General features: G+C 34.9%; 1 protein-coding gene across 1 annotated transcript; it reads left to right on the top strand.

Moving 5' to 3' along the window:
• Positions 1–15444: 15444 nt before the first annotated feature.
• Positions 15445–15897, top strand: LOC143223898 (uncharacterized). The gene has a single exon (XM_076452372.1). It carries the CDS (start codon positions 15445–15447, stop codon positions 15895–15897), a length of 453 nt encoding a protein of 150 aa, XP_076308487.1.
• Positions 15898–16982: the final 1085 nt, after the last annotated feature.

Raw genomic sequence — 16982 nt, 5'->3', positions numbered from 1 at the left:
TTTCTTCTTGAATAACTTCAGGTATACAACAATTAATGTTTTTTCTTGAATAACTTCAGGTATACAACAATTAACATGTTACTTTAGTAACCTCATGTATACAACAATTAACATGTTACTTTAGTAACCTCATGTATACAACAATTAATATGTTCATGAATTATCATGATTTTACTTTAATGTATGCAACAATTTATGAATTATTTTAACAGCCTACTGTTCACAGCGGTATGGAGACTTACTTCTATAGTCAACTGCTATGTGAAACAATACACGATTTCGCTTCAGGAACTTAATGGAAGATATACAAACGCACCCTCCCACCCACGTATATATATATATATTCAGATTTTATTTTTTGTACACTAACTAATGTATACATAAGCTGATTAACATAAGTTATTCAACTATTCCTATTTAAAAAACGTAGTTGTTTAAATAATAAAATTTGAGACTCACCCCTGTTACGTGTCATTTCTCGGTACCTTTTGTCGCCATCTGTTGACACTCGATAGATGTACTTTATATTTTCACCGTATCAGAGACGAATGAGATTTATTATTGTTAAAAATTGAAGTTTCTAACACAGTTCAGAAACATAATTTTAGATTTTAGCTCAAAGTTTCTTGACGCATAATTGGTATAAACAGGTTCATTATACTTCGCGATTTCTAATTTCATTCTAATTTCAACTACATCAATATATTACGATTTATCTAGGTATCGATTCCCTATTTAATATACTTAGTTTATGAATATTATACCAAAGTTTATTATGAAATCATCTCTCGTGTTTAAAGAGTTTTTCAGTATAAGTTACGTAAGCCTAAATCTAGCATCAAAAACCTTTCTTTATTACGACAATTAATACCCTTGACACCAACAGATTTGGTTCTTTGTTATTAAACACAAAGCTACATATGAGCTGTTTGTGATCTGCCCCTCACGGGTTTCCAAACCATATTTGTAGCATCATAAGCCTGTAGATTTGTCTTCGGGTCAATGAAAGACAATAAAAACGGGAGCTCAATTTTCCAGCTTTTACATTCTGATTGCAGTGGATAGGGTTAGAAAAATAAAGGACACAATAATATAAATGTTTTTGAACTAATTAACAATTCTTAAAATAGTTACATATTTGTTCCGGTGTAATTTAGTACTGTTAAAACGTAAGGTTATTGCTAAAACATGCACAAGACAACAAATCAATCGCATTAAAAATATTTATTTGATGTATTATGTATAATACTTAAAAGATGGCGCTACTTTCATATTATCTATACTGTTAGTTAAATATTTAAATAACGTCTTTTGTTTCTGTTTGACAACATAGCAGTAAATCCGATTAGTGATTTATTTTTACTACATTACCTGAGCGATAAAGAGTATTAACTTAATAAGCACCATGTTATACCTTTTAAATTTAACTTATTATTATCTCAGACAATGAAAAGAAAATCTCTCATGTTACATTTCTTCAACATGTTTTTTCTGTCGTGTTGTCTCCCAGAGAGTAACGCTTATCAATTTAAAAACAATTTTCGAAACTCCAAAAATTCCTCGAAAATTAAAGGACATAATAAATTTTAAGAATCAATCAAAACTACAACAGCCTGCTCTGTTAGTCTTGGCACGACATGGTAGCTAATGTCGTGGGTTCGAAAGTGTCATTCGAAAAAAAAAACTAGATGTTTCAGCCCTTCAGATGGTATAATGTGACGGTCTATTCAACTATTCGTTGGAACAAGAGCAGTCTCAGAATTGGCGGTGTGTGTTGATAACTTGCTACCTTTATTTCTGGTCCGGCATGGCCAAGCGTGTTAAGGCGTGCAACTCGTAATCCGAGAGTTGTGGGTTCGCATCTTAGTCGCGCCAAACATGCTCGCCCTTTCAGCCGTGGGGGCGTTATAATGTGACGGTAAATCCCACTATTCGTTGGTAAAAGATAAAAGAGTAGCCCAAGAATTGGCGGTGGGTGGTGATGACTAGCTGCCTTCCCTCTAGTCTTACACTGCTAAATTAGGGACGGCTAGCATAGATAGCCCTCGAGTAGCTTTGTGCGAAATTCCAAAATAAACAAACAAACAAAAAAAATAGAATAATAGTGTTTACAAAATACGTTAACGAAACAAAATAAACTATTTGGATACAACAACACTTTATAAAAACAACGAAACAAATTTTAACAAATACCGATAGATTAAATGAAACTTCGGGTGTCACATCTCAAAAAGCAAAAACACAAACTCTTCTGAAATTTAAAAAATAATTATAAGACAGAAACAAAACCATGGGGCACACAAAATGTTTTTGCGCTCCCTACTGCCGAATTTATGTTTAAGTAGTACACCCTCAAACATTCATTAAACACATTAATGTTGCTTTTAGTGTCCCCCCCACCCCCCAGTGACAAAGCCGTATGCCTGTAGACTTACCGTGCTAGAAATCGGGTTTAGATACCCGCGGTAGACATAGCACAGATAACCCATTCTACAGCTTTGTACTTTGGTTTGTTTTTTAATTTGAGCAAAGCTACACGAGAACAATCTGCGCTAGCCGTCCTTAATTTAGCAGTGTAATTTTATGTTGAAGCTAATTAAAAAAGCATGTTATAGTTTTGTTCACACATATACGCCTACATTCGTCCTGCCATCTATCGGTTACTATCTCAACCTCGTATATTCTAAGTTTCATTTGTAAATATCTGTCAATTTCCTTTTCATGTCACTGAAGGGACACTTTTGTATTTTTCTTTCTGTAATAGATCACTCGTAAATTTACAGACTTTACATCACAAAAATCAGACGCTCGATATATCTTGTTAAACAGAGTGCAAAGAGTCCAGTGCACAACTTTGCGCTTACATAAAAACAAACACATTAAAAGTATTTATATCTCAAAATATATGTATTTGATTCACAGCCACCTATATTTATTATTTATTAAACATAATTAATGTCAAATTCTGATGAAACATGATATTTACGTAGTGAACTAAGTTACTGGAGATAAACTTAGTTGAGTATGTTGTTGTGGAAGATTTAATATTATACTAATAGTTTGTTTGTTTTGAATTTCGCGCAAAACTACACGAGGGCGAACTGCGCTAGCCGTCCCTAATTTAGCAGTGTAAGACTAAAGGGAAGGTACCTAATCATCAACACCCACCGTCAACTCTTGGGCTACTCTTTTATCAATGAATAGTTGGATTGACCATCACATTATAACGCCCCCGCGGCTGAAAGAGCGAGCATGTTTGATCCAAAGGGAATTCAAACCCGCGAACTTCAGATTACGATTCGAGCACCTTAACCCACCTGGTCATGCCGGGCCAGTATTGTGCACTGGGCTCGTAATTCACGTGTTCGAATCTTCGTCACATCAAACAACATACTCAACTGAGTTTATTTCCAGTGACTTAGTTTGCTACGTAAATATCATGTTTTCATCAGAATTTGACATTAATTATATTTAATAAATACTAGATATAGGTGACTGTAAATCAAATACATATATTTTGAGATATAAATAATTTTAATGTGTGTGTGTTGTTATGTAAGCGTAAATTTGTACACTGGACTCTTTGCATTCTGTTTAACGAGATATATCGAGCGTCTCGTTGTGATGTAAAGCCTGTTATTTTACCACTGAACTATTACAGAAAGAAAAATACAAAAGTGTCCCTTCAGTGACGTGGAAGGAAATTGACAGATATTTACAAATGAAACTTAGGATACACGAGGTTGAGATAGCAACCGATAGATGACAGGTCGAAGGTAGACGTATGTAAGTGAACAAAACTATGTTTTTTTTTAATTAGCTTCAACATAAAATCCTCAACTATGGAAACGTGTTACAAACACAAGTGTTTAATAAATAATACCAAAACAGTGACAATATCTAAATTGTTAATTTTTAAGTCAAAATAAATTAACAATAATTTTATAATAAATATTGTTATGAAGTCGGATAAAAATTGCATTTTTTCCTACTATTTCTAGACGATAATTTATGTAAAAGTTTATCTATTTTTATTTTAGCCTAAACTAAAAATTAATTCGTTTTAAAACTATGTGATTTTCACTTGTTGTAATACAACTAATTATTTTGTAAGATAGTAATTTTTAAATACCAGCTATTACTTGTAATACAACTAATTATTTCTATGAGACTGTAATTTTTAAATACTAGTTATAATCTGGGATACATATACTCTGTTCTCGACTTTCAATTCCTATTAATATAGTTAGATACTAACAATTCTATTTCGATGTAATATTGCTAAATATCTCAAAGAATGCTTTATTTCTCCTATGAAATATTAATTAATTGTTTATTTTGAACGTGAGAACTGTTACTGATACACAGTAGTTGTTTCTATTCCCACCTTTAATACGACTTAACTAGAAGTTGCTCTGTTGTATCTGTTGATGGTTCTCACTGTGTATCTGTTGATTGTTTTACTGTGTATCTGTTGATTGTTTTACTGTGTATCTGTTGATGGTTCTTACTGTGTATCTGTTGATGGTTCTTACCGTGTATCTGTTGATGGTTCTCACTGTGTATCTGATGATAGTTCTTACTGTGTATCTGTTGATGGTTCTTACTGTGTATCTGATGATTGTTCTTACTGTGTATCTGATGATAGTTCTTACTGTGTATCTGATGATAGTTCTTACTGTGTATCTGATTATGGTTCTTACTGTGTATCTGATGATGGTTCTTACTGTGTATCTGATGACAGTTCTTACTGTGTATCTGATGACAGTTCTTACTGTGTATCTGATGATGGTTCTTACTGTGTATCTGATTATTGTTCTTACTGTGTATCTGATGATGGTTCTTACTGTGTATCCTATGATGGTTCTTACTGTGTATCTGTTGATTGTTTTACTCTGTATCTGTTGATGGTTCTTACCGTGTATCTCATGACAGTTCTTACTGTGTATCTGATTATGGTTCTTACTGTGTATCTAATGATGGTTCTTACTGTGTATCCTATGATGGTTCTTACTGTGTATCTGATGACAGTTCTTACTGTGTATCTGATTACGGTTCTTACTGTGTATTTGTTGATTGTTTTACTGTGTATCTGTTGATGGTTCTTACCGTGTATCTCATGACAGTTCTTACTGTGTATCTGATTATGGTTCTTACTGTGTATCTGATTATGGTTCTTACTGTGTATCTGATGATGGTTCTTACTGTGTATCCTATGATGGTTCTTACTGTGTATCTGATGACAGTTCTTACTGTGTATCTGATTACGGTTCATACTGTGTATTTGTTGATTGTTTTACTGTGTATCTGTTGATGGTTCTTACCGTGTATCTCATGACAGTTCTTACTGTGTATCTGATGATGCTTCTTGCCGTGTATCTGATGATGGTTTTTACTGTGTGTCTATTGATGGTTAATACTGTGTATCTGTTGATGGTTCTTAATGGGTATCTGATGACGATTCTTACTGTGTATCTGATGACGGTTTTATCGTTTCATTTGAAGTCTATTATTTAACCCAGTTTTATTATCCAAGGTCTTAACAGTATCGTCTTTCACGAAGTGTCCTGTTTTCCACAAGTGGATTAGCTGTCAAGTACTTCAACACACTCTGGTGGCTGAAAAACAAATTTCTTCTCTACTTTTACTTCTGTATGTCATTTTTCTAGCGTACCTTTTCGTGAGGGTTATGTTATTGTAACGTTTTTATTTCGTGTCTGTGTTGCGAAATATTTATTGTCGTAATCTGTTCAAACAATCACATATATCTTCCTTTTTACCTTTAAATATAGGAGTAATTTACAGGTGGGGAACATGTCCCCTTCGCCTTTCGTTAACTGAGAGTTGTCTTCTGCAAATACACTGCTGGTCAAAATCGTAAGGCCAATGAACATTAAGAAAAAATATGCATTTTGCGTTGTTAGACTCAACCATTTATTTGAGTATAGCTTCAAAAGATGAAAATAAGAAAAGGGAAAATAAAAATTAAAATAACTTTTTAACATTTAATAGGGAAAATGTGAACACTATGAAATTAGCCTAAATACTAACTGGTTGGTCAAAAGTTTAAGACCATACCAAAAAGAAGTCCTAAACAGGGTAGGAAATGCCCAACAAGAGGTCTCAGTAGAGAGTTACACGGCCGTCATTGTGAATAACTTCAAACATTTTTAATGGGGTTCAGTTCGGGCGAACAATTGACGTCCATTTCTATAGACTTCCCTTGCCATTCATCCCCAAATATTTTCAATAGGGTTCGGTTCGGGGAAACACGTTGGATGGTCCAAAAGAATCACGTTATTCGCCATGAAAAAGTCCTCTGTCCTGTGGGCATTGTGGATTACAGCATTGTCCTGCTGAAAAATCCAGTCATTTCCACACAAGCAAGGGCCTTACGTCAATAAGGATCCTCTGTCCAACAAGCCAATGTAGCCAGCTGCTGTTTGACACCCCTGTATAACCTGAAGCTCCATTGTTCCATGGAAGGAGAAAGCACCCCAGATCATGATGGAACCTCCTCCACTGTGTCGTGTAGAAAGTGTCTCCGGTGGGATATCCTTATAGTGCCATTAACATTGGAAGCCATCTGGACCATCAAGACAAATTTTTTTCTCATCAGAGAACAAAACCTTTGCCACTTTTCTACGTCCCATGTTTGGTGCTCCTCAGCAAAGTTTAACCGAGCTGTTTCGTGGTGTGGAAGGAGGCGTGGCCTTTGAAGACGTTTACGGTTTTTAAAGCCTTTCTCTCGTAGATGCCGTCTTATTGTTCTTGAGCTGCATTCTACGTCCGTAAGGGCCTTAATCTGATTCGACGATCGGCTGGTGTATTGCCGGACAACCCGTCGAATTCTCCTGTTCGACGCCGGCAAAATTTTCTCTGGCCGACCACTTGAAATTCTCGTTCTGTATCCTTCAGGGTCTTTTTGCAACAGCAGTTTTACTGCGCCCAATCTCACCAGCAATGGCACGTTGAAAGAGACTTTGCTTTTGCAGCTCGACAATTCTGCCACAAATTTTTAGCCTTTGCCATGTTTTTATCCAATGTAATACAAGAGATGTCAGTGGGAGATGTTGACAACGCTAATGCTTGAACACAAATGACTACATTTCGTTACGTTTTTACCGATTAACGCTTCGTTTCATTATGGTCTTAAACTTTTGACGAGCTAGTATTTCGGCTAATTTCATAGTGTTCACATTTTCCCTATTAAATGCTAAACAAGTTTTTTATTTTTATTTCCCTTTTCTTATTTTCATCTTTTGATGCTCTACTCAAATAAGTGGTTGAGTCTAACGACGAAAAATGCATATTTTTTCTTTATGTTCTTTGGCCTTAAGATTTTGGCCAGCAGTGTATCAACCGTCTTCTCCTCCTCAGATGTTTGGGACCAGAATTACGCATGCGTATTTTATCTTCTTATTTATACGTCCCTCGATGTTTGTGTACTTGGAATCCTTGAATAAGGGATTCATTTGTTTGAGGTGGACAGAATGCCGCTAGTCTATTGTGCAGTTTTCACTCAGAAAACAACAACTTATTTAAGATGTTTTCCTGTATGTATCAGATGTTTTAGAAAATTTTCTGTCTTTGTAGTTTTGTTTTTCTGTGAGATTCTGGAGAGGTTTGAATCGGTTTTCGAAATATCGCTGATTTATAAACTATTGAAATATATAAATATCAGTTTTTACATGTCAAAATATAAGTAATATTAAACCACCAGAGTTTTGTAGATAAACATATTTATTTTAGGTTTCTTACCGTTGCAGATGGTCAACGTGTCATGTCGTATATTCAAAGGTTCACTGTTCGAGACGTAATGCTGCTGTCTCAGGATACATTATAATTGTGACAATCACTTCTGTTATTTGGATCTTATAGGCAGATCTTTGGCAAAAGGTACTAATAGATGGCTGTTTTCTTTCTAGTCAATAGTTCAAACTAAGGAACAAATGCACGTGTAACTCCTGTTGGTGTTTCACTGACACATGTAACGAAGTAACTGCCGATGGCATCTCACCAACACGTGTAACTAAATAACTCCTGGTGGTATCTAACACGTGTAACTAAATAACTCCTGATGGTATCTAACACGTGTAACTAAATAACTCCTGGTGGTATCTCACCAACACGTGTAACTAAATAACACCTGGTAGTATCTAACACGTGTAACTAAGTAACTCCTGGTGGTATCTAACACGTGTAACTAAATAACTCCTGATGGTATCTCACCAACACGTGTAACTAAATAACTCCTCATGGTGTCTCACCAACACGTGTAACTAAATAACTCCTGATGGTATCTCACTAACACGTGTAACTAAATAACTCTTGGTGGTATCTCACCAACACGTGTAACTAAATAACTCCTGGTAGTATCTAACACGTGTAACTAAATAACTCCTGGTGGTATCTAACACGTGTAACTAAATAACTCCTGGTGGTATCTACATCTAATTAAATACTTATTGCCTCATCCTGTAATTAAGTCATTATCTGATTTATCACATTAACGCATTTCACCAAATAACTCTTATTAGGCATTATTAACACATGTAACTCACTGTCTGTATTTTATTAACACATCTTACTGAATAATGCCTGTTGTATTATGATACACGGGAAGTTTTCTCTTTCCTTAATTCTGCCTTAAAATGTACGAAAATTTACACTCTGGATCCTTTTACAAGTTTAATAATTAAGAGAGGATATTAATACAGTTACTTGCTTGTTTATTTCATACAGCAGTCACATCTGGCTACCTACTGTATCCATCATGTGGAATCGAACCTCAGAGTTAGACGTTACGAGTACGTTAACTTATCACTGTCCCACCGAAGGACCGGACGGAAATGTCATTCTTTATATTAAAAAATGTGACTACCCATTCACAGATGACGCCACCTTCGCAAACTAACTCTGACGAAAGTGCAGGTATACTCAATGACCGAACACATTAGTGAAGTAACAGGCATAGTATTTTCATAGTTGTTTATTTATTCAGTTAACATTTCAAAATAACAGTTAACTAGATATTTATAGAAGATGCTGCGTAGTAGATCCCATGTATAACGAATATTTAGTAGTTTTGACACAAAATACTAATATTGATAATTATATTATCAACTATTCAACATGCTCGCCCTTTCAGCTGAGGGGGCGTTATAATGTAACGATAATCGCACTATAAAAGAATAGCCCAAGAGTTGGCGGTGGATGGTGAAGACTAACTGCCTTCCCTCTAGTCTTACACTACTAAATTAGGGACGACTAGCACAGATAGCCCTCGAGTAGCTTTGTGCGAAATTCAAAACAAACAAACAAACGAGAATGCACTGTTCAAAAATAAATAATTTAAATAAAAATAAATGTTTTTTTTGATAAACGTATTTTGTTCAATTTGTTCAAGTATCGAATTTGATGGGTGAATTTAAGTATGTTTTTTTTGTTTGTTTGTTTTGGAATTTCGCACAAAGCTACGCAAAGGCTACATGCGTTAGCCGTCCCTAATTTAGCAGTGTAAGACTAGAGGGAAGGCAGCTAGTCATCACCATTCACCGCCACTCTTGGGCTACTCTTTTACCAATGAATAGTGAAATTGATCGGCACATTATAACGCCCCCACTGCTGAAAGGGCGAGCATGCTTGGTGCGATTCAAACCCGCGACCCTCGGATTAGAAGTCGAACGCCTTAACACACTTGGACGTACCAGGCCCAGTGCATTTTCAAAGATTAACTATACATGTTATATTAACTTTAGCGCCCTCAGTGGTATTTCTAGGGACTCACATCGCTAGAAACAGCGTTTCGGTAACCCGTCGCGGGCAGAGCATCTGTCGTCCATTGTACGGCTTAATTCTAAAGAAATAAAAAACTTACTTCTAGTTGCCAGTCATGTTACCGGACTGGAAGCAAGTAACAACTAATTAGATTGTATGGGAAAATGTGGTTAAAGCGGTTTACATCGATTGTTCTTAAGCACTAAGCTACACAGTATATATCTGTGCTCTGCTTACCACAGGTATCAAAACTCAGCTTTTAGCGTCTTAAACCTGCAGATTTGTCCCCGAACCTCTGGGGAAAACAAAAAAGTGAGATTAAAAGTTATCTAACCACAGTATTATGACCACAGTATTATGACCACAGTATTATAACCACACTATTATGACCACACTATTATGACCACAGTATTATAACCACACTATTATAACCACAGTATTATAACCACACTATTATAACCACAGTATTATAACCACACTATTATGACCACAGTATTATAACCACACTATTATGACCACAGTATTATAACCACACTATTATGACCACAGTATTATAACCACACTATTATGACCACAGTATTATAACCACACTATTATGACCACAGTATTATGACCACAGTATTATAACCACACTATTATGACCACAGTATTATAACCACACTATTATGACCACAGTATTATAACCACACTATTATGACCACAGTATTATGACCACAGTATTATAACCACAGTATTATGACCATAGTATTATAACCACAGTATTATGGCCACAGTATTATGATCACACTATTATGACCACAGTATTATGACCACAGTATTATAGCCACAGTATTATAACCACACTATTATGACCACACTATTATGACCAAAGTATTATAACCACAGTATTATGACCATAGTATTATAACCACAGTATTATGGCCACAGTATTATGATCACACTATTATGACCACAGTATTATGACCACAGTATTATAACCACACTATTATGACCACAGTATTATGACCACAGTATTATAACCACAGTATTATGACCATAGTATTATAACCACAGTATTATGGCCACAGTATTATGATCACACTATTATGACCACAGTATTATGACCACAGTATTATAACCACACTATTATGACCACAGTATTATGACCACAGTATTATAACCACAGTATTATGACCACAGTATTATAACCACACTATTATGACCACAGTATTATGACCACAGTATTATAACCACAGTATTATGACCATAGTATTATAACCACAGTATTATGGCCACAGTATTATGATCACACTATTATGACCACAGTATTATGACCACAGTATTATAACAACACTATTATGACCACAGTATTATGACCACAGTATTATAACCACAGTATTATGACCATAGTATTATAACCACACTATTATGACCACAGTATTATAACCACACTATTATGACCACAGTATTATAACCACACTATTATGACCACAGTATTATGACCACAGTATTATAACCACAGTATTATGACCATAGTATTATAACCACAGTATTATGGCCACAGTATTATGATCACACTATTATGACCACAGTATTATGACCACAGTATTATAACCACACTATTATGACCACAGTATTATGACCACAGTATTATAACCACAGTATTATGACCATAGTATTATAACCACAGTATTATGGCCACAGTATTATGATCACACTATTATGACCACAGTATTATAACCACACTATTATGACCACAGTATTATAACCACACTATTATGACCACAGTATTATGACCACAGTATTATAACCACAGTATTATAACCATAGTATTATAACCACAGTATTATGGCCACAGTATTATGATCACACTATTATGACCACAGTATTATAACCACACTATTATGACCACAGTATTATGACCATAGTATTATAACCACAGTATTATGGCCACAGTATTATGATCACTCTATTATGACCACAGTATTATAGCCACAGTATTATAACCACACTATTATGACCACACTATTATGACCAAAGTATTATAGCCACAGTATTCTGACCATTGTATTATGACCACAGTATTAACACCACAGTATTATGGCCACAGTATTATGACCACAGTATTATAACCACAGTATTATGACCACAGTATTATAACCAGAGTATTATCACCACAATATTATAACCACAGTATTATGGCCACAGTATTATGACCACAGTATTATAACCACAGTATTCTGACCACAGTATTATAACCACAGTATTATAACCACACTATTATGACCACAGTAATATAACCACACTATTATGACCACAGTATTATAACCACACTATTATGACCACAGTATTATAACCACACTATTATGACCACAGTATTATGACCACAGTATTATAACCACAGTATTATGACCATAGTATTATAACCACAGTATTATGGCCACAGTATTATGATCACACTATTATGACCACAGTATTATAACCACACTATTATGACCACAGTATTATAACCACACTATTATGACCACAGTATTATGACCACAGTATTATAACCACAGTATTATGACCATAGTATTATAACCACGGTATTATGGCCATAGTATTATGATCACACTATTATGACCACGGTATTATAACCACACTATTATGACCACGGTATTATGACCACGGTATTATAACCACAGTATTATGACCATGGTATTATAACCACGGTATTATGGCCACAGTATTATGATCACACTATTATGACCACGGTATTATAACCACACTATTATGACCACAGTATTATGACCACGGTATTATAACCACAGGTATTATGACCATAGTATTATAACCACAGTATTATGGCCACGGTATTATGATCACACTATTATGACCACGGTATTATGACCACAGTATTATAGCCACAGTATTATAACCACACTATTATGACCAAAGTATTATAGCCACAGTATTATGACCACAGTATTCTGACCATTGTATTATGACCACAGTATTAACACCACAGTATTATGACCACAGTATTATGACCACAGTATTATGACCACAGTATTATAACCACACTATTATGACCACGGTATTATGACCACGGTATTATAACCACGGTATTATGACCATGGTATTATAACCACAGTATTATGGCCACAGTATTATGATCACACTATTATGACCACAGTATTATAACCACACTATTATGACCACAGTATTATATCCACACTATTATGACCACAGTATTATGACCACAGTATTATAACCACAGTATTATAACCATAGTATTATAACCACAGTATTATGGCCACAGTATTATGATCACACTATTATGACCACAGTATTATGACCACAGTATTATAACCACACTATTATGACCACAGTATTATGACCATAGTATTATAACCACAGTATTATGGCCACAGTATTATGATCACTCTATTATGACCACAGTATTATGATCACACTATTATGACCACAGTATTATAACCACACTATTATGACCACAGTATTATGACCACAGTATTATAACCACAGTATTATGACCATAGTATTATAACCACAGTATTATGGCCACAGTATTATGATCACACTATTATGACCACAGTATTATAACCACACTATTATGACCACAGTATTATGACCACAGTATTATAACCACAGTATTATGACCATAGTATTATAACCACAGTATTATGGCCACAGTATTATGATCACACTATTATGACCACTGTATTATGACCACAGTATTATAGCCACAGTATTATAACCACATTATTATGACCAAAGTATTATAGCCACAGTATTATGACCACAGTATTCTGACCATTGTATTATGACCACAGTATTAACACCACAGTATTATGACCACAGTATTATGACCACAGTATTATAACCACACTATTATGACCACAGTATTATGACCACAGTATTATAACCACAGTATTATGACCATAGTATTATAACCACAGTATTATGGCCACAGTATTATGATCACACTATTATGACCACAGTATTATAACCACACTATTATGACCACAGTATTATATCCACACTATTATGACCACAGTATTATGACCACAGTATTATAACCACAGTATTATAACCATAGTATTATAACCACAGTATTATGGCCACAGTATTATGATCACACTATTATGACCACAGTATTATGACCACAGTATTATAACCACACTATTATGACCACAGTATTATGACCATAGTATTATAACCACAGTATTATGGCCACAGTATTATGATCACTCTATTATGACCACAGTATTATGACCACAGTATTATAGCCACAATATTATAACCACAGTATTATGGCCACAGTATTATGACCACAGTATTATAACCACAGTATTCTGACCACAGTATTATAACCACAGTATTATAACCACACTATTATGACCACAGTAATATAATCACACTATTATGACCACAGTATTATAACCACACTATTATGACCACAGTATTATGACCACAGTATTATAACCACAGTATTATGACCATAGTATTATAACCACAGTATTATGGCCACAGTATTATGATCACACTATTATGACCACAGTATTATGACCACAGTATTATAACCACACTATTATGACCACAGTATTATGACCACAGTATTATAACCACAGTATTATGACCATAGTATTATAACCACAGTATTATGGTACAGTATTATGATCACACTATTATGACCACAGTATTATGACCACAGTATTATAACCACACTATTATGACCACAGTATTATAACCACACTATTATGACCACAGTATTATGACCACAGTATTATAACCACAGTATTATGACCATAGTATTATAACCACAGTATTATGGCCATAGTATTATGATCACACTATTATGACCACAGTATTATAACCACACTATTATGACCACAGTATTATGACCACAGTATTATAACCACAGTATTATGACCATAGTATTATAACCACAGTATTATGGCCACAGTATTATGATCACACTATTATGACCACGGTATTATAACCACACTATTATGACCACAGTATTATGACCACAGTATTATAACCACAGTATTATGACCATAGTATTATAACCACAGTATTATGGCCACAGTATTATGATCACACTATTATGACCACAGTATTATGACCACAGTATTATAGCCACAGTATTATAACCACACTATTATGACCAAAGTATTATAGCCACAGTATTATGACCACAGTATTCTGACCATTGTATTATGACCACAGTATTAACACCACAGTATTATGGCCACAGTATTATGACCACAGTATTATAACCACAGTATTATGACCACAGTATTATAACCAGAGTATTATCACCACAATATTATAACCACAGTATTATGGCCACAGTATTATGACCACAGTATTATAACCACAGTATTCTGACCACAGTATAATAACCACAGTATTATAACCAGAGTATTATCACCACAGTATTATAACCACAGTATTATGGCCACAGTATTATGAGCACAGTATTATAACCACAGTATTCTGACCACAGTATTATAACCACAGTATTCTGACCACAGTATTATAACCACAGTATTATAACCAGAGTATTATCACCACAGTATTATAACCACAGTATTATGGCCACAGTATTATGACCACAGTATTATAACCACAGTATTCTGACCACAGTATTATAACCACTAATACTAAGACCGGAGTATTATGACCATTATTGAAAATAACAAGGTAAAATACAGCAAATATATGCATAAGAAAATTAGTGAAGTGACAGGAAAGTCTCCATCAGCAAAAACAGGATGCTTAAAATCTAAGAATGGAGAAATCTTGATGGATGAAAAAGATATACTTAACAGATGGTCAGAATATATTGGGGAACTATATAACGACAACAGAAGCCTAACCCCACACATAGAAATAGACACAGAAGGCCTTCCAATTATGCCTGATGAAGTGGAACATGCAATGAAGAAGACACATAAAGGCAAAGCAGCTGGTCCAGACGACATACCCATTGAACTTTTATTAGCCCTAAAAGAAGTGGGAATCCAGGAAGTGACGAAACTACTGAACACTATTTATGACACGGGTGAAATACCGGAAGACTTTAAAAAAATAAGTCTTTATTGCATTGCCGAAAAAGCCCGGAACAACTGACTGTGAACAGCACAGGATAATTAGTCTAATGAGTATTCTTATCAAGGTTCTTTTAAGAGTGCTCATGTCTAGAATGAGGAATAAGATAAGACCAGAGATTGCGATACTCAGTTTGGATTTATAACCGATAAAGGCACCAGAAATGCAATTTTCGCTCTAAACATGCTCATAGAAAGATCACTGGAAGTACAAAAGGATTTATATCTATGTTTTATCGATTATTCTAAAGCCTTTGACAAAGTGAGACATGGTGACCTATTCGACATGTTGTCAGACCTGAACATCGATGCTAAAGATCTAAGAATCCTTAGAAACATTTACTGGCAGCAAATGGCAGCTATCAAAATTGAAAATGAATTGAGTGAATATAGACCAATTGAAAGAGGGGTGAGGCAGGGATGTGTATTTTCACCAGATCTTTTTAACTTATACAGCGAAATAATCCTACGAAACATCAATGAACATCAGGGAGTCAAAGTAGGCGGATGCAATATCAACAACTTGCGCTACGCTGATGACACAGTCCTCATTGCGGACTCCGAACGAAATCTACAGACACTCCTCACAACAACAGTTGACGAGAGTGAAGAAAAAGGCTTGCAGTTAAATGCAAAGAAAACAGAGTGCATGGTTATCTCAAAACAATCAATTACACCCACATGTAGCATAACCGGCAAGGACGTGAGAATAAAACAAGTCGAAAGCTTCAAATATCTTGGATATACTATGACATCAAATGCAAAGAGTGACACAGAAATAAAGAAAAGAATTGCAATGCCCAAGGATACTTTCAATAAAATGAAGTCCATATTCACAAACAGGAACATAACAAATGTCACTAAAATTAACACCTTGAAATCATATGTATAGTCTGTTCTCTTATATAGCTGTGAGAGCTGGACACTGAACAAAGATACAGAGAAGATATTAGAAGCTGCTGAAATGTGGTTCCTTAGAAGGATGCTAAAAATATCATGGACTGAAAGAAAAACAAATGTGGAAGTCATGGAACTGGCAGGATAAAAAAGGTCCCTCATGAAAACTATAAGAAAGAGACAAATGGAATTTCTAGGACACATTTGTAG

Source organism: Tachypleus tridentatus, chromosome 8, assembly GCF_004210375.1.
Source record: "Tachypleus tridentatus isolate NWPU-2018 chromosome 8, ASM421037v1, whole genome shotgun sequence".
Classification (NCBI taxonomy): domain Eukaryota; kingdom Metazoa; phylum Arthropoda; class Merostomata; order Xiphosura; family Limulidae; genus Tachypleus; species Tachypleus tridentatus.
Note: the sequence above shows the minus strand (reverse complement) of the source record. Positions and strands in the feature narration are given on the sequence as shown.

Coding starts and splice junctions, on each gene's coding strand:
- LOC143223898 (XM_076452372.1), top strand. CDS start 15,445: ATGACCATTATTGAAAATAACAAGGTAAAATACAGCAAATATATGCAT.